Here is a 22,310-nt window from a genome sequence, read left to right on the forward strand (position 1 = left end):
TCAAACCGAAATATATCTTTCCTGTGTTTGATCCTTTAAATAAGCAGAAATCTTAGCCATTTCTGCTAAATTTGCCACTTTAAGAGACCATTCTTCTACAGTAGGCAAGCGATCCGTCTTCCAATTTTGAGCTACCAATAGTCTTGCAGCTGTTATGAGATTTAACATCAAATTCATTTCTTTAGCATCCAAATCTCCCATGATACCTAACAGAAATAACTGCGGTATAAACTTTATCTTTTTCTTAAAAATATTTTGAATATTCCACCAAATCTTGATCCAAAATGCTTTTATTTCCCTACACGTCCACCAAATATGAAAATAAGTTGCATCTAAACTTCCACATCTCCAACATTTGGGCTGTAAATTAGAATACATGCATGACAATTTTTGAGGATCCAAACGCCACCTATAAAACATCTTAAAGTTGCCAAGATTGTGAAACACTGCCTTATGGAATAATCAGATGAGGATGATCTGCAAGATGGTTTAATTTGGAGAGACTCCCTAACCTCTAGCACTGTACCTCAGTTCCAAAGCCGAATCCTCTATAATGTTTTTGATCCCTCACAGAAACCAGCAATTAAAAAATGTTCACAAGGTAAGAGAAAGCTTATTTATTATTTATATTGCCTATAATGCAAATAACATAGAAACAAAAATATGTCTCAGAAAACAAGACAAAAAAAGCTATTACACTTTTCTGCTTCCTTTTAAAAAAAACTTTTAGAAATTTCCTTGCACTCTTAATTCTCCAAACAGTGCTCAGAAAATACTGGGAAATATCAATGGAACATCATTTTCAATAAATTTCCTTTTTATGTTTCTTGCCTGGTAACATTTGTTCGCATCAATGTGCGAAACAACAGATAATGGGCTCTTGGAAGTGATTCTTCTTTCCCATTTAGAATCTGTTTAGTTAATTTACTCATAATTACCAAATCCCAGGAACAGATGTAATCAATGAATTTGTCTGGGAACCTCAGATGATCTCCAGAAGTAGATAATGCACTGCTTAACAAGGAGTTTTAATCAATTTTTTTTCTAAATTGTAAGAAGGATGTCTTGCCAAGCCTATTATGGAACAAATGTTTAGGATTTACAGGGACTTTATAACCAGCTTCTTAAATTACAGTTTACACGAACCTCCACAAACATTGTATATGAATTCAGGACTACTGCTGCATGTGAACAAAGGATTTTGCAAAATCCTCATTGGTGCCCCTGAAGGACTTCTTTACAATCATTCAGCACAAAGTTATAGCAAAACTTTTGGGGGGGGAAATTGCATCTACTTTGCCCTCTGGACAGTGTTGTGTTAATTTCTGGAAGCCAGGGGAGATGTCCCATATGAAAGCAGTTGGATATAAATTGAATGAAATCTTACTTTCCTTGAAGAACACACCAGCCACAATATGGGTCTTTCATTGCCAAACAGGACTTGCAATCGGAGAACTGGGAACATTCAAAGATGGGGATTTTGGTCAACTGGAAGAGAGAAGCAGAGAACAGAATTTGGTGTGCTGTCACATTAGTACTTCTATACCAGCATTCTTCTAGGAACTTAAGACAACGCACAGAGCAGGTCTCTCCTCATTCAATCCCACAACAGTTTTTGGAAACAGGGAGTCACCGACCTTCGTGGCTGAGCAGAAAATTCAGCCAGAAATTCCCTGATCAGTTTAGAAACCCAAGCACCTTCCAAATTAAGAGTCTATGTCTCTCAATTAACCTGGGGAGATGGGCAATGATTCCTTAATTTCCTTTCATCTCAACACTTATCATTTGAAGAAGTGGAGGGGAAGAGAATTTAATCAATTTATTTGATAATGTATCACTGTTTTTGTGTACAGATAATCCCCAAGTTATGACTGTTTCTTTAACATCAGTTCAAAGTTACAACAGCCACGGAAAAGTGACTTATGACCATTCTCGAAGTTATGACTGTTGCCCACCTCCACAATCACATGTTCACAATTCAGGCACTTAGCAACTGGCTCTTAGTTACAATGGTTGCCAGTTTCTTACATGTGATTCCAGTTTGCAACCTTCCCAACTGGCTTCTGACAAATAAAGTCAGTTTGCTTAATAACTGTGGGATTCGCTTAACAGTCACAGTAGAAATGCTCATAAAGTTGGGCCTAGTCCAGTGGTGGGATTCAAATATGTGAACAACCGGTTCTCTGCATGGATGCCGCTTCTGGAAGTCCATTCTGGGCCTGGGCAACAAAAAATTAGCTACCGGTTCTGCCAAACTGGTGCGAACTGGCTGAATCCCACCACTGGTCTAGTCACATGATGACTCACTTAATGAACCCATCACTTAGCAACCAAAAGTCTGATCCCAATAGTGCAGTGGTTCTCAATCTTTTTAATGCCGCGACCCCCAACCGGTCGTAAGTCGAGGACTAAACCGGTCGTAAGTCGAGGACTACCCAACCAGTCGTAAGTCGAGGACTTTCCCTGCCCGGGAGCAGCGCGCATGCGTGGTTCCGCCCCCTGCGCCGGCCAAGGCATAGCTGGCAAGCGGCAGAGACGGAGCAGGCCGACCATCAGCTGGCCCAGCTCAAGGGAGGTAAGGCACCAGCCGGAAAAGGGGGGAAAAATGGCGGACAGCCTTGCTTGGCGACTCCCGTGAAATGGTCGATCGACCCCAAATGGGGTCGCGACCCATAGGTTGAGAACCGCTGCAATAGTGGTTTATAAGCTGAGGACTACTTATAATTCCTTCCATTTTAGAAGCAGAAGCAGATTTTTCTCATTGTTAAAAGTAAGAAAAGATTCATATCTGTGTATGTATAAATGTTCAAAAATCACATATTAAAGATTTGGTTTGGGGATAGTTCCTGTTTTTATAACGAAAGGCATATTATTACCATATCAAAAGGCTCTGTTTTCCCCAGGTCAGGGGTAGGCAAACTTGGCTTTTATGACTCGTGGACTTCAACTCCCAGAATTCCTGAGCCAGCCATGCTGGCTCAGGAATTCTGGGAGTTGAAGTCCACGAGTCATAAAAGAGCCAAGGTTGCCTACCCCTGACCTAGGTGTTTCTGACTCAACACAACAGCCTTAGTTTAAATGATACAGCATATATCCAGGCCTGCCCAATTCTGTCGCTGCTTGCCCTGGGTAGGAAAATTATCAAAGATCCAAAAAAGGTACAGCAATAGACAGGAAGGAGAGTACTCGCAAAGTGAGTGGGGGTGTGAGACAGGCTCTGATGAAACCTGTTGGTCTCTAATTGATATCAAGGTTGAAATTCCCAACTGGCTTGGACACAGAGCTAGTCCCTAATGAGAAATTTGATGGAGAGCTCATAAAAAAAACAGAAAGTGACCAATGGCACCAGGCTGGGGGAGACTCTTCGATGACAGCAATGTAGAGGACAATTCCATCTGCTAGGTTTATTACACCCAATTATCTTATTTCTTTGGCTGGAGTACGGTATTGTCTGAACCATGTTTATAATTTAAAAGCTCATTAAAAAGCTAAAAAAAAACCAGCTCTCATTTGAATGCTATGAAATGGGGCCTTTTGAACTGACTCTTGGAAATGTGCTTAGGAACGTTCATGAGTTCAAACTCAGCACCTTTCTATAACTCTTTAAAGCAGTGGTTCTCAACCTGTGGGTCGGGACCCCATTTGGGGTCGATCGACCATTTCATGGGGGTCGCCAAGCAAGGCTGTCTGCCATTTTTTTTGTCCGCCATTTTTTTCCCTTTTCCGGTGGGTGCCTTACCTCCCTTGGGCTGGGCCAGCTGGTGGTCGGCCTGCTCCGTCTCTGCTGCTTGCCAGCTACGCCTCGGCCAGCACAGGGGGCGGAACCACGCATGCGCGGCGCTCCCGGGCAGGGAAAGTCCTCGACTTACGACCGGTTGGGTAGTCCTCGACTTACGACCGGTTTAGTCCTCGACTTATGACCGGTTTAGTCCTCGACTTACGACCGGTTGGGGTCGCGGCATTAAAAAGGTTGAGAACCACTGCTTTAAAGCATCTAGGTCTTTCCCAAGATCACGCAGCAGCTGGAGAGGTAGATGCCTCATTTGAGGGAAAGACACAACAACTTTTTAAAAAAAATGCAGACTAGACCTACACAAGCATCCCTCATTTTCCAAAGCAGTTTTGGAGCTGAATGCAAAGCCTGGCACGGCCCCATTGTGTGTTGCAGACAAGAGTGAGAGTTTTATCTCACCCACACCAGAGAAAAATTACACCGGAACAAATTTGACCGCTGCAAAATCAAAGGTCAGACAAAACTGGCCAGCCCTGTCAAAAGAAAGGGCAAGAAGGCCTTACTTAGCGTGGGAAGGTGAAAGAGGCACAAGTGGATTTAATGATGGTTTCTACATAGAGAGCTTGTTCTTGAAATCCAGCCGTTGCTGAAATTCTTTGGCTACGGCTTTTGAACTTTGTCGGTAACAATTATTTATTAGAGGTTCTGGATTTTTTGTGAGTCTGCAAAGTCTGACAATGTATTTACTCCAACAGGGCTGACTTGCAAATAAATGGACTGCAGTCCATCTGTGCTATTTTAATGCCTACCCTACATGCATGCCCATTTGTAAATATAGTTACTTAATCAGTCTTAAGTCCTGGAGTCCTTGGGAAAAAGCAGATAACAAGATGAGAGATAAATGAAAGGAAAGTATGTTTATGAGACTGGTCCCTTCTCTAAATCGCATAGCCATTTTACGATTACATCTTTATTTCACTTTGAGCTTAATGCTCTTATTTCCTGAGTAAATACCACTTTAAATGTAGCAAAGGTATATGATTTGAAGTTTCCATAGCAACCATCCAAACAACAGTGGGCTAATAACATCTGAGAGGCCATGATTATATTTAAATGTAGTTAAAGCTGCAAGCAAGAACATCACTTGTTTAAAAGAGAGTACCAAATACTTATTATCAAATAAATGGTTCTCATTCATTCCCCAATGATGTTTCTGTAAGACTATCGATCAAATTCTAATTAAATATAGACTCTTTTTTTATCCTATGGGCACACACATGTGCGTGCCTTAGATATGCCATATACCGGACCAATCAATTCCTTAAGTTGATTTTCTCCAGCTGTTCCACAAAACCTTATGCTAAGGTTTGTACATCTTATTTCTACGTTGTTTTATTTCCCTTGAGATCTTGTACTACATTGGTGGCTTTATTTTCAATTTTATTTCAAAATGAAATGAAACTCCGTAGGTCAAATTAAATTAATACACAGCCTGGCACAGGGGCTTCCAATATTCAACAACCATCTGGATATTATGATATTTGTTATATTTATATAACAAATGGTTACCTCCGAGACCGCCTTCTGCCACAGATTTCCTCCCATAGACCGGTACGCTCCCACAGAGTGGGTCTCCTCAGGGTGCCGTCGGCCAAACAATGTCGGCTGGCGACCCCCAGGGGGAGGGCCTTCTCTGTGGGTGCCCCCACCCTCTGGAACGAACTACCCCCCGAGATCCGGACGATTCCGGATCTCCTTACTNGTTTATATTTTTTGCATTTTTTGTATTTTGTACTTGTACTTGTTTTAATATGCTGTGCACCGCCCTGAGTCCTGCGGGAGAAGGGCGGTATATAAATTAAATTATTATTATTATTATTATTATTATTATTATTATTATTATTATTATTATTATTATTATTATTATTATTATTATTATTATTATTATTATTATTATTATTCATGGATGTGTATTTTTCATCCTTTACTACAGGGTTGGGTAACTACGGCCCCTTTATGACCTGTGGACTTCAACTCCCAGAATTCCTGAGCCAGCATGCCCAACCCTGCTTTACTACACCAATAGCTCAAAGAAAATCACCATAGTATAAGAGTGTCAGAACAATCTCTCCTTTGGGGAACACAGGATGAAAAATACATCGAATCACCAAATGTGGCTGAAAGTCCAAATGCTGCAAGATCATAAAGATTTCATCCATTCCAAACCATTCAGCACACCTCTAATATTTTGAATACTGTTTTGTTTATTGGATTTTTTAAAAAAACTCTTATTACATTTTTAGTCTGCCTTTATTACTTTAGAAATAATTCGAGGCAGCAAACATAGCTGATATTCCTTCCTACTACTATTTTCTCCACAACAGCCCAGTGAGGTGGGTTGGACTGAGAGAGAAACTGGCCCAAAGTCATCCAGCTGGTTTTTCATGCTTAAGGCAGGACTAGAACTCACAGCCTCATGATTTCCATTTTCTTCAGGAGCCAATCTTGTAGCATTTAAAAGGGAATTATGCCCTAATATTGATACACAGCTCTGCCCCTCCCTGGACAGCTGTATATATGTTTGCCTGGAACTAAGTCCTATTATAGTCCTACCATATATATTCTTAGGTATGGATAAAAAATTGGATTGTATCATTAAATGTTTAGATGCAGAAAATATTTTTTGTCTGCAATGTTTTTGTTAAAATCTGAGGTGGGATACATTAGTTGGGGATTCAGTTTGGACACTACTGGTATCTTCTACTCACTGATTTAGCATATATAAAATATAGGATGGGATGGGATGGGATAGAATAGAATAGAATAGAATAGAACAGAACAGAACAGAACAGAACAGAATAGAATAGAACAGTGATGGCGAACCTTTTAGAGACCGAGTGCCCAAACTAGAACCCAAAACCCACTTATGTATCGTGGGGGGGTCATGGCCCATTGGATGGGTGTGGCCAATTGGGTGGGCGTGGCTGCGGTGGTAACGGCAGACTGGGTGGGACTAAAAAGTTCAATCAATTCCAACTTTGCGAGATCTTTTTTTTTCCCGCGAGAAGTTGAAATTGGTTGATTGATTGAACCTTTTTTTTTTTTTTTGCACACGGCGGTGGAGGCCTAAAGCGAAAAGGTTTTATAAAACCCAGCTGAAGGCCTAGGACTGGGGCGACAGTGCGGGTGCCCACAGAGAGGGCTCTGAGTACCACCTCTGGCACCCGTGCCATAGGTTCGCCACCACAGGAATAGAATAGAATAGAATAGAATAGAATAGAATAGAATAGAATAGAATAGAATAGAATAGAATAGAATTCTTCATTGGCCAAGTGTGATTGGACACAGAAGGAATTTGTCTCCGGTGCACAAGCTCTCATCATCATATGATGCTTTCCTCATCTCCATCAGCAGGTCCTCGTCTATTCTCACCATTGACTGAGTCATGACGTAGAGGTGCTCCTTATGCTGGTCAAACAGGAGGTCTCTACATACTGCACCGTTCGGCTGGATCATCGAAGAATTATAGATGATGGTCTCTCCTGTTGTTTCCATGTAGCCCTGCAAGGTAGCAAATCAAAATGGCTAATGATTCATTTGATTTAAGGGGGTAGAGGAACTAAGCAGCACTTGTACGAAGCTTGTAGCTGTACTCTTTGGTGAAAAGAAAGATTATTTTTATATCTTTTTATCAGAAACCATAACCAACATTCAATGTTGCAGTCAAAGTAAATTAAGAATCGGCAACAATGGGCCCTACCCAACAAAATGAATTTTAATGGGGAGAAAAGCGAAGTTTCACATTTAGGCAGGAAAAATCAAAGGTGTAAGTACAGTTAAGGTGAGAATTGGCTCAAAAACAGTAACTGTGAGAGGGACCTTGGAGTCCTAGTGGATGATCACTTGAATATGAGCCAGCCGTGTGCAGCAACAGCCAAAAAAGGTAATACAATCCTGGGTTGTATAAACAAAGGCATAGAATCGAGATCACACAAAGTATTAGTACCACTTTATAAAACCCTAGTGAGACCACACCTGGAATACTACAACCAATGTTGATCACCATACTACAAAAAAGATGTTAAGATTTTGGGAAAAGTTCAGAGAAGAGCAACTAAGATGATCAAAGGCCTGGAGACTAAAACATATGAAGAATGGCTGCAGGACTTGGGTTTGGCTAGTCTAAAGAAAATAAGACACAGGGGTGACGTGATAGCAGTATTCCAGTATTTGAGGGGTCGCCAGAAAGAAGAGGGGATCAAACTATTCTCCAAAGCATCAGAGGGCAGGACAAGAAATAATGGTTGGAAACTAATCGAAGAGAGAAGCAGCCTGGAGTTAAGGAGAAACTTCCTAACAGTGAGGACAATTAACCAGTGGAACAGCTTGCCTCCAGAAATCGTGGGCGCTCCATCACTGGAGGTTTTTAAGAAGAGGCTAGACAATCACTTGTCTGAGATGGTATAGGTCAGTGATGGTGAACCTTTTAGAGACCGAGTGCCCAAACTGCAACCTAAAACCCATTTCTGTATCGTTAGGTGCTGGCTGGGCGTGGCCCATTGGGTGGGTGTGACCCATTGGTTGGCCGTGGCCCATTGGATGAGCGTGGTTGCGGTGGTAACCGCAGACTGAGTGGGATTAAAAAGTTCAATCAATTGATTCCAACTTTGCGAGATCTTTTTTTTCCCTGCGAGAAATTGAAATTGATTGAACCTTTTTTTTTTTTGCACATGGAGGCGGAGGCCTAAAGCGAAAAGATTTTATAAAACCCAGCTGAAGGCCTAGGACTGAGGCGATGGTGCACGTGCCCACAGGGGGGGGGCTCTGCGTGCCACCTGTGGCACGTGTGCCATAGGTTCGCCACCACGGGTATAGGTTCTCCCGCTTGAGCAGGGGGCTGGACTAGAAGACCTCCAAAGTCCCTTCCAACTCTATTCTGTTCTGTTCTGTTCTGTTCTATTTTATTCTAAGATAGGGAGCACTACAGTTCACAATCTTACAATAGTGTGGGTACCTCCAAAAAATATACAGGGCCAAAATCTCACAAGCTCACCCAAATTTCAGAAAACTGTTAAAAGTCCTAACCTAAGATTTTTCATATTGTTGAGACTCTAGAAAGAGTACAGAGAAGAGCAACTAAGATGATCAGGGGACTGGAGGCTAAAGCATATAAGGAACGGCTGCTGGAATTGGGTATGTCTAGTTTAATGAAGAGAAGGACGAGGGGGGACATGATAGCAGTGTTCCAATATCTCAGGGGCTGCCACAAAGAAGAGGGAGTCAAGCTATTTTCCAAGGCGCCTGAAGGCAGGACAAGAAGCAATGGAGGGAAACTAACTAAAGAGAGAAGCAACCTGGAACTAAGGATAAACTTCCTGACAGAACAATTAACCAGTGGAACCAGTGCCTCCAGAATCGGTGAATGCTCCAACACTGGAAGTTTTTAAGAAGAGACTGGACAGCCATTTGTCTGAAATGGTATAGGGTTTCCTGCCTGAGCAGGGGGTTGGACTAGATGACCTCCAAGGTCCCTTCCAACTTTATTATTATTATATGCTCAACTGAAATCCTATCGGTGCTATGAAATCTCATAAATTTCAACCATCCTGATGTTTTTAATTAACCATTATTTAATTTTGGCAACTCTAGGTGCTATTGATGATGGGCCTAGAGGGCTAGTGTTCATTGTCAAGTTCTGGTGCAAATATCCTTTAAGACACTTCTGTACAATCAGTCAAACTCAGTTACATTTTAGATTTTTATATATAAAAAAAAAAGGCTGAGAAGAACCTGCGCTGCCGTCTGTTCACTGGGAATATTAGATCAAGATAATGGTGTTAGGAAGAGAAGCTTGCCATCTGGAAAGTGCCTGAGGAAGGCCCCTCCCTCCCAATTCTGGTTTGTAAAAAGGCAGCTTGTTGTGGACTCCAGAGCACCAGAGCCGAGAGGGGAGCATTGCAAACAATTGGACTTTTGAAAAGGCAAAAGCAAATGGTTGCCAGATTAAAGCAAGACCAGGGGGAAGGAGATGGGGAGGAGAAGCAGGGACGGTGTTCAATGCATTAAGCCAGTGGTTCTCAACCTTTTTAATGTCGCGACCCCAACCGGTCGTAATTCGAGGACTAAACCGGTCGTAAGTCGAGGACTACCCATCCGGTCATAAGTCGAGGACGTTCCCTGCCCGGGAGCGCCGCACATGCGTGTTCCGCCCCCTGCGCCGGCCAAGGCGTAGCTGGCAAGCGGCAGAGACGGAGCAGGCCGACTACCAACTGGCCCAGCCCAAGGGAGGTAAGGCACCCGCCGAAAAAGGGGGGGGGAAATGGCGGACAAAAAAAATGGCGGACAAAAAAAATGGCGGACAGCCTTGCTTGGCGACCCCCATGAAATGGTTGATCGACCCCAAATGGGGTCCCGGCCCATAGGTTGAGAACGTGACGTAATTCGTCTACACCGACCTGCACCCGGACGTAACCTTGACTCAATCCTATTATGGGGTGGAGAGGAGGTCTGAGAAATTCCCTTACTTTATGTCCATCAGGAACTGAATGTTAGTATTGACTAAAGATAACCATTCACCTTGTCACCAATTCACTCAAAGCGGGGTAAAATGCTGGAAAGAACGATGTCAATTGTGAATCGCTGCAGTTGTTTAAGTTAGCAACACGGTTGTTAAGTGAATCCGGTTTCTCCATTGACTTTGTTTGTCAGAAGGTCGCAAACGGTGATCACATGATCCCGGGACACTGCAAACTTCATAAACCCATGCCAGTCGCCAAACGTCCAAATTTGGATCACGTGACCCTGGGGAGGCTGCGATGGTCGTTAAGTGTGAAAAATGGTCATAAGTCACTTTTTTTTCCAGTGCTGTTGTAACTCTGAAGGATCACTAAACAAATGTTTGTAAGTTGAGGACTACCTGTACAGTGTAATCCTCCTTCCCCCCCAATTTCTCCCTACAATAATCCTATGGTGTAGTTGGGCTGAGCAAGAGTGACTGGCTCAAAAACCCCTTGTGAGCTTCTGTAATGGTATCTGGGAATGCAGGAGGAAGAGCGTCAGCCTGGACAACCATCATGCACAACGTAGAAGGAAACTTCCCTGGTTTTCTGGAAAGCAAAAGTGAAGAAGGGGACAAATGCTTTCAGACTTGCAAGATTTCGCTACTGCGACTTCACAGTAAAGGTTGTCTTGCTTTGTGCTTCTTGTCCCCCACCTTGAAAGGCTGACAGCTTCCATGGCTGAGGTTGGACCTGACTATGAGTCTTCCTGGCCCCCCAAGTCCAACATTAGACCATGATGATTCTCCAGTATGGAAAAAGGAACACCCAGGTCTTCAAAGCGTGACAAAAAAAAAAAGTTAATTTGCTAGGTTTATCTACCACAGTGGTTCTCAACCTGTGGGTCGGGACCCCATTTGGGGTCGATCGACCATTTCACGGGGGTCGCCAAGGAAGGCTGTCTGCCATTTTTTTTGTCCGCCATTTTTTTTGTCTGCCATTTTTTTCCCCTTTTCCGGCGGGTGCCTTACCTCCCTTGGGCTGGGCCAGCTGGTGGTCGGCCTGCTCCGTCTCTGCCGCTTGCCAGCTACGCCTCGGCCGGCGCAGGGGGCGGTACCACGCATGCACGGCGCTCCCGGGCATGGAAAGTCCTCGACTTACGACCGGTTGGGTAGTCCTCGACTTACGACCGGTTTAGTCCTCGACTTACGACCGGTTTAGTCCTTGACTTACAACCGGTTTAGTCCTCGACTTATGACCGGTTGGGGTCGTGGCATTAAAAAGGTTGAGAACCACTGATGTACCACAAAGCTAATGTGTAGCGTTCTGTATCCTGATGTCCTCCAAAGGCTTCACTGGCTAAAAAGGATGGTTTCCTGACAGTTAGAACAATTAATCAGTGGAGCAAGTTGCCTCCAGAAGTTGTGGGTGTATGGAATGAATTCCGGAATACCCAGCCATCATAGAGAATTCAGGAATAGAAGTCAACACCTCTTTAAAGTTGCCAAGCTTGAGAAACCTTGTCCCAGTGGGTAAGAAAGCATACAAATTGGTGCCATAGCTCTTCACCTATCGCAAAAGTCTGTGCCAAGAAAGCCACTATTTCTTGAATAGCGGTGCGTACAATCATTGTGTGTCAAACCATTCTGAGCATGACATTTCCCTAAAGTCCCATTTGCAGCACAAAACTGTTATTTACGGTCTGTTCCAAGCACAAAACTGCTGCCCGGAACCTTTTCTGCCCTTGAAACCGTACTTTCATGCTTCCTATGGGATTTGCAATGTGAGTTCAATAGATCAAATGAAATGTTTTGCACTCTCCTATCCTGTGACCTAGAGAGAATCCAGATGTGAAATAATGTAGATATGGCCTTGGGAAGAGGAAAGGGAACAATGAATCATTAAGGGGGGGGAGAGGGAAAAGGCAAGGAAAGAAATATCAAAATAATGTCCCCTTCTTGATTTTGTTAAGTATAAGATGTGGTAAAGAGAAACTATGCAGGATGAGGGCAAATATACGTGTCCCAGGATGTCCCAAAGGTGCTTTTTCATGAGGCAACTGGACTTGCTTTTTTCTCTTTGAAGACGTTTCACTTCTTAACCAAGAAGCTTCTTCAGCTCTGACTGGATGGAAGGATTTATACTCCTTGCAGACAGCTGATCATTTGCATTCTTTTAGCAAGTTATTGATGCCACCTGGAGGCTTATCTGTCACCGGAGTAGTGCAAATGGATGTGGAGCCTTCTTGGAACTGTTGAAAGGACAGTGTTGTAGACCAGAGGTCCCCAATCTTTTGGGCACCAGGGACCAGTTCCATGGAGAGAGGTTTTTCCGCAGACTGGAGGATGTGTGGTTTTCTGTGCTGCGTGTATCCCACAGATGGGGCTTTGCTTGTTTGTGCAGACCGGTTGCTGGTATGCCGTGGCCCGGTACTGGTCCACAGACCAGGGGTTGGGGACCCCTATTGTAGACTGAAGATAGATGATGTCATATCTCTCCCCCTCTGTTGAAAGAAGGCTGTTCGGTTTTACATAGATGGCCTCTTTGACCCCTGTCTCAAACCAGCGGTTCTCTCTGTCCAAAATGTGGACTTTGATGTCTTTGAAAGAGTGGCCTTTGTCTTTTAGATGCAGATGGACTGCTGAATCTTATCCTGATGGGTTTGTTCTCCTATGTTGTGCCATACCGCTGGTTTGAGAGAGGGGTCAAAGAGGATCAAGAAAAACCTTCTTCCACGATGCTGTTACCCAAAACATAAAGTCATTTATGCATTTTCCTATCTTGAAGTGCTGTGAATGGATGCCAAGAAGCCCTTAGATAATGGAATGTCCTCCTCAGAAAGATAGTTTCTTTGCAGGTCAAAGCAAATAACCAACGTTTAACAAAGAGAAGGACGAGGGGGGACATGATAGCAATGTTCCAATATCTCAGGGGCTGCCACAAAGAAGAGGGAGTCAAGCTATTCTCCAAAGCGCCTGAGGGCAGGACAAGAAGCAACGGATGGAAACTAATCAAGGAGAGAAGCAACTTAGAACTAAGGAGAAACTTCCTGACAGTTAGAACAATTAACCAGTGGAACAACCTGCCTCCAGAAGCGGTGAATGCGCCAACACTGGAAGTTTTTAAGAAGAAACTGGACAGCCATTTGTCCGAAATGGTATAGGGTTACTGCCTGAGCAGGGGGTTGGACTCGATGACCTCCAAGGTCCCTTCCAACTTTATTATTATTATTATTATTATTATTATTATTATTATTATTATTATTATTATTATTATTATTATTATTATTATTATTATTAACCCATTTTATTCTTCCAGGTCTTCTAACAGTGTCTTCATGCTGTTACGATTTTCACCTTTCCTTGGGCTCTTTTTCTCCTTTTTCTTATTCTTTTAAAATTTACCTTGCTATATATGTTATTCTGCATTTTAAACTGTAAATGTTGTCATAAATTGCTTTCACCAACTATCGCATACTGTAAAGAAGTGCTTCTCAACCTCACCAACTTTAAGTGTGGGGACTTCAACTCCCAGAAGCGCTAGGTGGCGCTAATGCCCCAAAATGAAACAAGGTTGGTTCTCAAGTGGGGACTAAGTGGTGTAGACAGACAAGAAGCATTGCTGGGGGACCAGGTGTGTCGGTGGAGGAGTCACAAAGGTAATCCTCAACTTCAACCATTCAAGGCAGGACAAGAAGCAACGGCTGGAAACTAATCAAGGAGAGAAGCAACCTAGGACTAAGGAGAAACTTCCTGACAGTTAGAACAATTAACCAGTGGAACAACCTGCCTCCAGAAGCTGTGAATGCTCCAACACTGGAAGTTTTTAAGAAGAGACTGGACAGCCATTTGTCTAAAATGGTATAGGGTTTCCTGCCTGAGCAGGGGGTTGGACTAGATGACCTCCAAGGCCCCTTCCAACTTTTATTATTATTATGGATCATCGCACAGTCAGCCAGATGTTCAGACTGGATTTGGCATTTTGTCTACCTACTGAGTCCTTACCCAGGACCTGGGATAGGCAGATGTGGATGTTTGATGGTATTACAGATATCGTCGCAGGATGGAAGCAGTTCCTAGTAAGGCCGCCTTTTGCAATTGACTAATAGCGAATTTGTCAATGCCAATGATGTTCAAGTGGTGCTCCAGTTGTTTTGGGATTGCACCCAAGGCGCCTATTACTATTGGTACTACTCTTGCCAATAGTATTATTATTATTATTATTATTATTATTATTATTATTATTATTATTATTATTATTATTATTGATCATCGCACAGTCAGCCAGATGTTCAGACTGGATTTGGCATTTTGTCTACCTATCAAGTCCTTCCCAAGGACCTGGGATAGGCAGATGTGGATGTTTGATGGTATTACAGATATCCAGAATAGACTGGACAGCCATTTGTCCGAAATGGTATAGGGTTTCCTGCCTGAGCAGGGGGTTGGACTAGATGACCTCCAAGGTCCCTTCCAACTTTATTATTATTATTATTATTATTATTATTATTATTATTATTATTATTATTATTATTATTATTATTATTATTATTATTATTATTATTATTATGTGACATTCGAAGTTACAACGGCATCGAAAAAAATGATTTATGAACATTTTTTTTACACTTACAACCATTGCAGCATCCCTGTGGTCATGTGATCAAAATTAGGACGCTTGGCAACCAGCCTGTGTTTATGATAACTGCAGTATCCGGAGGTCACGGGATCACCTTTTGCGACCTTCTGGCAAGCAAAGGAAGCCAGATTCACTTATCAATCGCGTTACTAACTTAACAACTGCAACGACTCCCTTAATGACGGTGGCAAGAAATGGGACAAAACTCATTTAACAATTGCTTTGCTCGGCAATGGAAATATTGGGGTCAGTTGTGGTCCTACGTTGAGGACTATCTATTGTGATGTCACAGCACCCACCCCGTGGAACACCATCCCCCATGAAATTAATCTGACCCTCAACCTCAACAGGGTCTGAAGAGCCTGGACACTTGCTCTTCCTGGACACTTGGGGTTTTTTCAACTGCATGTCATCAGCATTTTATGAGTGTTTTTATTTTTTTGCTATCCGGAGTCATTACAGAGTTCGGCTGTTTTGTACGCTGAATATAAGAAATAAACAAAGATCACCATGCAAATGCTGCGAAGTGTGTGGTTGCATCAGACTTCACAAAAAAGTCACTGGAGATTTTTAAGAAGAGACACTGGACAATCACCTGTCTGAGATGGTGTAGATTCTCCTGCTTGAGCAGGGGGCTGGACTAGAAGACCTCCAAGGTCCCTTCCAATTCTATTCTATTCTATTCTATTCTATTCTATTCTATTCTATTCTATTCTATTCTAAAACAAGATCCTTGAGTGGATGACATCGTCACGCACATGCATTATTTTGGCACAGCAAGGTTTGATATGGATACCGCTGTGTGGTAGTCTTCACTTACCCATCACTGCAATTGGCCATTCCATCACTAACCAATACAGTTGTTAAATGAAACATCATGTGAGGGTGCCCAACTCATGATATCAGTTTCAGCTGCGGTTGTTAAAGAAATCTTTGGGTAATCGTTAAGCTCAACATCAAGTGACTATGACAGTGATGGCGAACCTTTTAGAGACCGAGTGCCCAAACTGCAACCCAAAACCCACTTATGTATCGTCGGGTGCTGGATGGGCGTGGCCCATTGGGTGAGTGTGGCCTATTGAGTGAGTGTGGCCTATTGGGTGGGCATGGCTGCTGTGGTAACGGCAGACTGGGTGGGACTAAAAAGTTCAATCAATCAATTCCAAGTTTGTGAGATCTTTTTTTTTCCTGCGAGAAGTTGAAATTGATTGATTGATTGAACCTTTTTTTTTTTTGCACACGGCGGCGGAGGCCTAAAGCAAAAAGGATTTATAAAACCCAGCTGAAGGCCTAGGACTGGGGCAACGGCGCGTGTGCCCACAGAGAGGGCTCTGTGTGCCATCTGTGGCATGCGTGCCATAGGTTCGCCACCACGGGACTATGACTTGTGATTTCCTGCCGCCTTCCCCAATGCTTCTCTGAATCTGGCTATGAAGGTCCACACGTGGCGATCATGTGACTGCAAGAAGCCGAGACAGGGGTGAAGCACCTGAATGGTGGTCACATGACCATGGAATGCTGTGTTGCTGCAAGTTCAAGGTCCGTTTGTAAACCTACTTTTTCAACAGCGTGGAAACTTGGAACAGTAGCTGAATGAGGCAATGGTAAGGAAGGACTACCTGTACTGTAAAGCCTCAGAATGTCTTTTTGTCTGACAGGACAGTCAAGCTAAATGACAACTGAGCTTCAGTTTGGACATCTCTGATGATCTTGCAGTTTCAGTCTTCTCATCTATACTATGGAAACTGCATACCAGATACTGGGGTTTTCTCCTTTTCATGAACCCACCCAAAATAATTGCCATTCTGGATTGCAAAACCTTCCTTTAAAAAAAAGAAAAGAAAAGAAAAGAAAGCATTTCTGGGTGATAGCTGAGAAAAACATGTAGTTCTAACTCTTGAGTCAAGGTTGTATTAAATGCCATTGCCACTAATGCAGCGATATATCAAATCAAGGTTCATATTGCAAGTTATTTATATGTGGAAAAAATGAGCTCAGAGACTTTTCCAAATTCAGAAATTTACCTACTTTTCAAAGAAGCTGTAACGTTTTATCAAATATACACTGCAGGGCAGAGTGTTCTACACCTGCCTGCATTGCCAAAAAGGAAAAAAAAAATATTTAGGGATATGTAACCTAATAATAATAATAATAGAATAACAGAATATAATGACAACAACAATAACAATAATAATAATTGTTCCTATGATTTACCAAAAATACAGAAGTTGGTGCCAGTTGAGGAGTCTTAGACTCTTATTTTTTTAAAGAAAAAAAATTTCTGGTCATTGATGCAGCTGTGTGAAATGTCAGAATTTGCTCAATTCACAAAAGCCACTTAAGTTCCTAGAGATCTGTGATCAGTTTTATTTTGTCTGAAAGCGGGTGTGGCCTTTAATGTGGTCACAGGTAGAATCAATAGAATTATTAGGGAAACTAGCCAAGCATGCGTGTGAGAGTATAAAGTAACTATATTCTTTTATCTACTACATTTATGTGGCATTTTTCCTTTGGGAGTTCAAGGCAGCAGGCACGGAAATTTCCACTTACAAGCTAGTCTTCTCTTAACCAGCTTTCATGTAGCGACTGTTTACAATGGCAGTTGGAAAAAAGAAAATATCTATGACCAGTCCTCTCATTTACCATCCCTGAAATTCATGTGATCTGAAATTATGTCCCCATAATTATGTGATCAAAATTCGGGCATTTGACAACCATTGTACATTGATGATAGTGACAATGTCTGCTTATCTCCCACCATCATTGGCTCTCCTCTTTTGGCTGCCCTGCACAGCATGGCCGGGATGAAGAGGATGCTACATCTTCCTCCTACTTCCTCCATGCTTCCTGGAGGCGGGGCCACGCCCAGCGCTGGCAGAGCCCTCACAGCACCCCAGTACCACTGAGCCCTGGCCACCACCTCCAACAGACCTTCTTCTTACAGAATAACAGAGTTGGAAGGGACCTTGGAGGTCATCTAGTCCAGCCCCTTCTCAAGCAGGAGACCCTATACTGTTTCAGACCAACGAGTGTCCAATCTCTTCTTTAAAACTTCCAGTGTTGGAGCATTCACAGCTTCTGGAGGCAGGTTGTTCCACTGGTTAATTGTTCTGAATGTCAGGGAGTTTCTCCTTAGTTCTAGGTTGCTTCTCTCCTTGATTAGTTTTCATCCGTTGCTTCTCGTCCTGCCTCCAGGCGCCTTGGAGAATAGCTTGACTCCCTCTTCTTTGTGGCAGCCCCTGAGATATTGGAACACTGCTATCATGTCCCCCCTCGTCCTTCTCTTCGTTAAACTAGACCTACCCAATTCCAGCAACCGTTCTTTGTATGTTTTAGCCTCCAGTCCCCTGATCATCTTTGTTGCTCTTTTCCACACTCTTTCTTCTTATTGTTATCCAAGGGGTAGCACAGGGGCTAAGCCAGGCAGTGGGCTTGTCCCCACCCCTCACTGCTGTCCCCATTTTGGGGGGGGGCAGAGGGCAGGGTGGAATACAGCAGCCTCTTCACCTTGGCCATGCTGCACTGGGCAGAAATAAGGGAGAGGAAAGATGGGGCAGATGGGAGGAACTGAACTGGAGGCAGTTCATACAGGATAGAAGAAATGAATTGGCCTCTAATAAAGGAGAGTATTTATAGGTCAGGGTTGACATGAGGGGTCCTTGGTGCTCTCTGAACTTGGTCTTTTTCTTGCAGACGTTTCATTACCCAAACTAGGTAACATCATCAGTGCTAGTCAGAGTTGGCCTCTTTTGGCTTACTGATCTTCTGAAAGCGTCTCTTGTCTTGGAAGAACCAAAGCTTGAAGCTGGGGTGAACCAAGGCAGGAATGGCTTGGATTGAGCTGAATCTTCACCTAACAACCATGCAGGTTCCTGTTAACGACAACAACTGGGACTGTTGGAACTGCCATAGCTAAGCAGCCAGGCTATGTGATGTTTCACTCAAGAACCACTTTGCTTAGCAATGGAGTTGCCAGTCCCAGTTAGGGATATTAAGTGAGGACTGCCTATATTTCATTCCCAAAACCTTTTCCAATCAGGCCATTAGCTTGAGTGTGGTTGGCCTATAGCCACTCAGTTAATTCTGTGGAAACCTGAATCTAAATTTCTTCAATTCTGGTCACATATCTTAACCACTACATACATATATTCACTTTCATGATCTGTGTGGAGGGTTGTTTGACCACAAATGTTTATTTTTTTATACATTTTAGGCTATTCACCCTTGCACTCATTATATAATGAATATTTTCTAACTCAGGCAAGCAAACAGTAAACAACAGCCTAATCAAGAAAATGTCAAGAACGCTCCACTAAGACTGACAGGACAAATCACTTGATCTATAGACAGAGAGCAAACCCCACTCCCTACTAGCACTGATTACCTAATTAGGTAATGAAATGTCTTCAAGAAAACCATCAAGCTCAGAGAGCACCTAGAACCCCACAGTTCAACCCTGACCTACAAATATTCTCTTCTATTGGTAATAATTTTTCCTGAAATAGACTCAGATTTCTGTTGGGGCAAGGCATATAGAGAGCTATCCTCCTCTTGGCTGTAAAAACCAACTTTGAGAAATAATAAAATCATTATCTATATAAGCACGCCTTTCTCTCCAGTCTGAGCTTACTACCTTGTGTAGTTGGCCTTGGCTGTCACCCAGGAAAACAACCGTGTGTCCATCTTCAATGCTGGCAGCCACAGCAGTTAGTCGGGCATTTGACTTTTCCAGGACTGGCGCTGCTTCAAGTGGTACTCGGCTCGCCATGGGGCTGGGAGTGTGGTCCGAACCACAAGGATAGGCAGCCAAAGTGTCCTTGGGATGAAGGAAGAAAACATGATCAGTGGTTTTGACACAAATATATACCACGACAGAGTTCAAGAATACTCATCACTGCCAAGGGCACCATTTCTCAACCTTGGCAACTTTAAGATGTCTGGATTTCAACTCCTAGAATTCCCCAGCCAGCATGCATGGTGGCTAGAGAATTCTGGGAGTTGAAATTCAGACATCTCAAAGTAAGTGGGTAGTAAGTGGATGGGAACAGAGTAGAAAAATCACAGGAAGTTGTGTAGCGCACCAACCAATGTTGTCTCCTTCCATAATTTTGACAAAGATAGTCTCCTCGCGTAATTTAATAGTAGTAACAACAGAGCTTTTTCCCCCCCTTGGCTGATGTTTGACATAATAACTCAGATAAAGATATTCCATCATTACTACCATCATCAGCATATTTGTAAACACCTTCCGACCATTAAGTGATGGAGACAATGTCCAACCATTAGATAAATAACCATTATTTAACAATATAACGTACTTGCATTCGCCACCTTGGTTAATGGTTCATGTTACTTGGACTGCATATAAAGGCACAAATTAATTAATGTAATAAAATGTAATGAATTGTGTCTACGAATAAAATAAATAAGTAAATCTAAGAGAGAGAGATCTGGGAATAAAATAAATAAATCAGAAGCCAAGGCATTCATCGCAATGCAATGGGGAGACAATATCAGAAACAAAATCTTAATTGTTTTCATTGCTGACTGAAAGCATGGTAAAGACCTCTTTGCAGAACATTTTCCAGGATTTGAAAATCAGGAGCGGATACATATGGGAAGAGGAAGTACGCCTTTAATTTTTTCGGTTACAAATGCTTTAAGAGTTTCATAGAGAAGAACCAGCAGGAGGAACTGTATTCCAGAATAAGCCAGAAGCCAGCACAACCGATCAAAGCGCTCAGTTATGTGGTCTCTAAATCACAAGTCAGTTGCCTTATCGTCTATGTTTTCCGAACTATGTGGATTCTGCCCTTTATTAAGACTGTGCCGGAATAAGCAGTGGTTCTCAACCTTTTTAATGCCGCGACCCCAACCGGTCATAGGTCGAGGACTAAACTGGTCGTAGGTTGAGGACTAAACCGGTCGTAAGTCGAGGACTACCCAACCGGTCGTAAGTCGAGGACTTTCCCTGCCCGGAAGCGCCGCACATGCGTGGCTCCGCCCCCTGTGCCGGCCGAGGCGTAGCTGGCAAGCGGCAGAGATGGAGCAGGCCGATCACCAACTGGCCCAGCCCAAGGGAGGTAAGGCACCCACCGGAAAAGGGGGGGAAAAATGGTGGACCAAATAAATGGCGGACAAAAAAAATGGCGGACAGCCTTGCTTGGCGACCCCCGTGAAATGGTCGATCGACCCCAAATGGGGTCCCGACCCACAGGTTGAGAACCATTGATCTAAGGCAGTGGTGGCGAACCTATGGCACGCGTGCCAGAAGCGGCACGCAGAGCCCTCTCTGTGGGCACGCACCATCACCCCAGCACACGTGGTCTCTAAAAGTTCGCCATCACTGGCCTGAGGCCAGCCAGCCTGGAGCCGCCATTGGGGAGCCCACCATCCCACCCAGCAGAGACCTCCTGGATCTCCCCCAACCCTGCCCGGCTCCCACAGGTGTCCCTCCCCATAAGCAACATTGAGGTGGCCACGCCCACCTCGGCTATGCCCACCCAGTCTGCCATGACTACTGCAACCACACCCATCCAGTGGCCCATGCCCACCCAGTCTGCCACGCCCACTGTAGCTGCGCCCGAGTGGGCCACACCCACCCGGCACCCAGCGATACATAAGTGGGTTTTGGGTTGCAGTTTGGGCACTCGGTCTCTAAAAGGTTCGCCATCACTGATCTAAGGCAATTTTGCACTGCAGCTTAAACTGCTTGTTTCTGGGGGTGCTCCTTAAACCAGCTTCAGAAAATCTGGCCTGGATTGCACAGGGCTGGCAAAGGAGCCAGTTGGTGCTCTGTTTGGACTACAGCCATTAAGGGTCCGACTGATTGTTCCTTTGCTTCCATCCATGCAGAGACTGGTTGCCTCCTCCGTATATTGGTCTATCTTTTAGTGATCCTTCCCCGTGCCTTTCTTTTGCTTTTCCAGATGTTGGCTGCCTTCATACCGCCTTCCCACACTATCTTTGGCCCTAATGAAGAGGTCACCGCTGGATCATCCACAGGATTATAAAACAATGGCAGCTGCCCATGGAGAGAAAACACAGCAGCCCAACAGGCCAGGAAGAAATGGCTTCACGGAAGGGGAAGGTGCTGTAGTATAAAATAGTATTCAAATACAAATTGCTGGAATTGGGTATGTCTAGTTTAATGAAGAGAAGGACGAGGGGGGACATGGTAGCAGTGTTCCACTATCTCAGGGGCTGCCACAAAGAAGAGGGAGTCAGGCTATTCTCCAAAGCGCCTGAAGGCAGGACAAGAAGCAACGGATGGAAACTGATCAAGGAGAGAAGCAACCTAGAACTAAGGAGAAACTTCCTGACAGTTAGAACAATTAACCAGTGGAACAACCTGCCTCCAGAAGCGGTGAATGCTCCAACACTGGAAGTTTTTAAGAAGAGACTGGACAGCCATTTGTCCAAAATGGTATAGGGTTTCCTGC

The 22,310-nt window shown here is 43.6% G+C and overlaps 1 protein-coding gene across 1 annotated transcript in view; it reads right to left on the minus strand.

Moving 5' to 3' along the window:
- PLXNB1 (plexin B1) overlaps positions 1 to 22,310 on the minus strand; it is a gene marked incomplete at both ends in the record, with an annotated part of 110,001 nt that overhangs the window by 70,327 nt on the left and 17,364 nt on the right. Inside the window, 3 exons of the mRNA XM_029286456.1 lie at positions 1,388 to 1,488; positions 7,166 to 7,294; positions 19,502 to 19,684. Coding sequence (XP_029142289.1) covers positions 1,388 to 1,488; positions 7,166 to 7,294; positions 19,502 to 19,684 — 413 coding nt within the window. The remainder of the gene's footprint in view (positions 1 to 1,387; positions 1,489 to 7,165; positions 7,295 to 19,501; positions 19,685 to 22,310) is intronic.

The sequence above is a fragment of the Protobothrops mucrosquamatus genome, unplaced genomic scaffold, assembly GCF_001527695.2.
Source record: "Protobothrops mucrosquamatus isolate PMUCROS unplaced genomic scaffold, P.Mucros_1.0 scaffold3731, whole genome shotgun sequence".
Lineage (NCBI taxonomy): Eukaryota > Metazoa > Chordata > Lepidosauria > Squamata > Viperidae > Protobothrops > Protobothrops mucrosquamatus.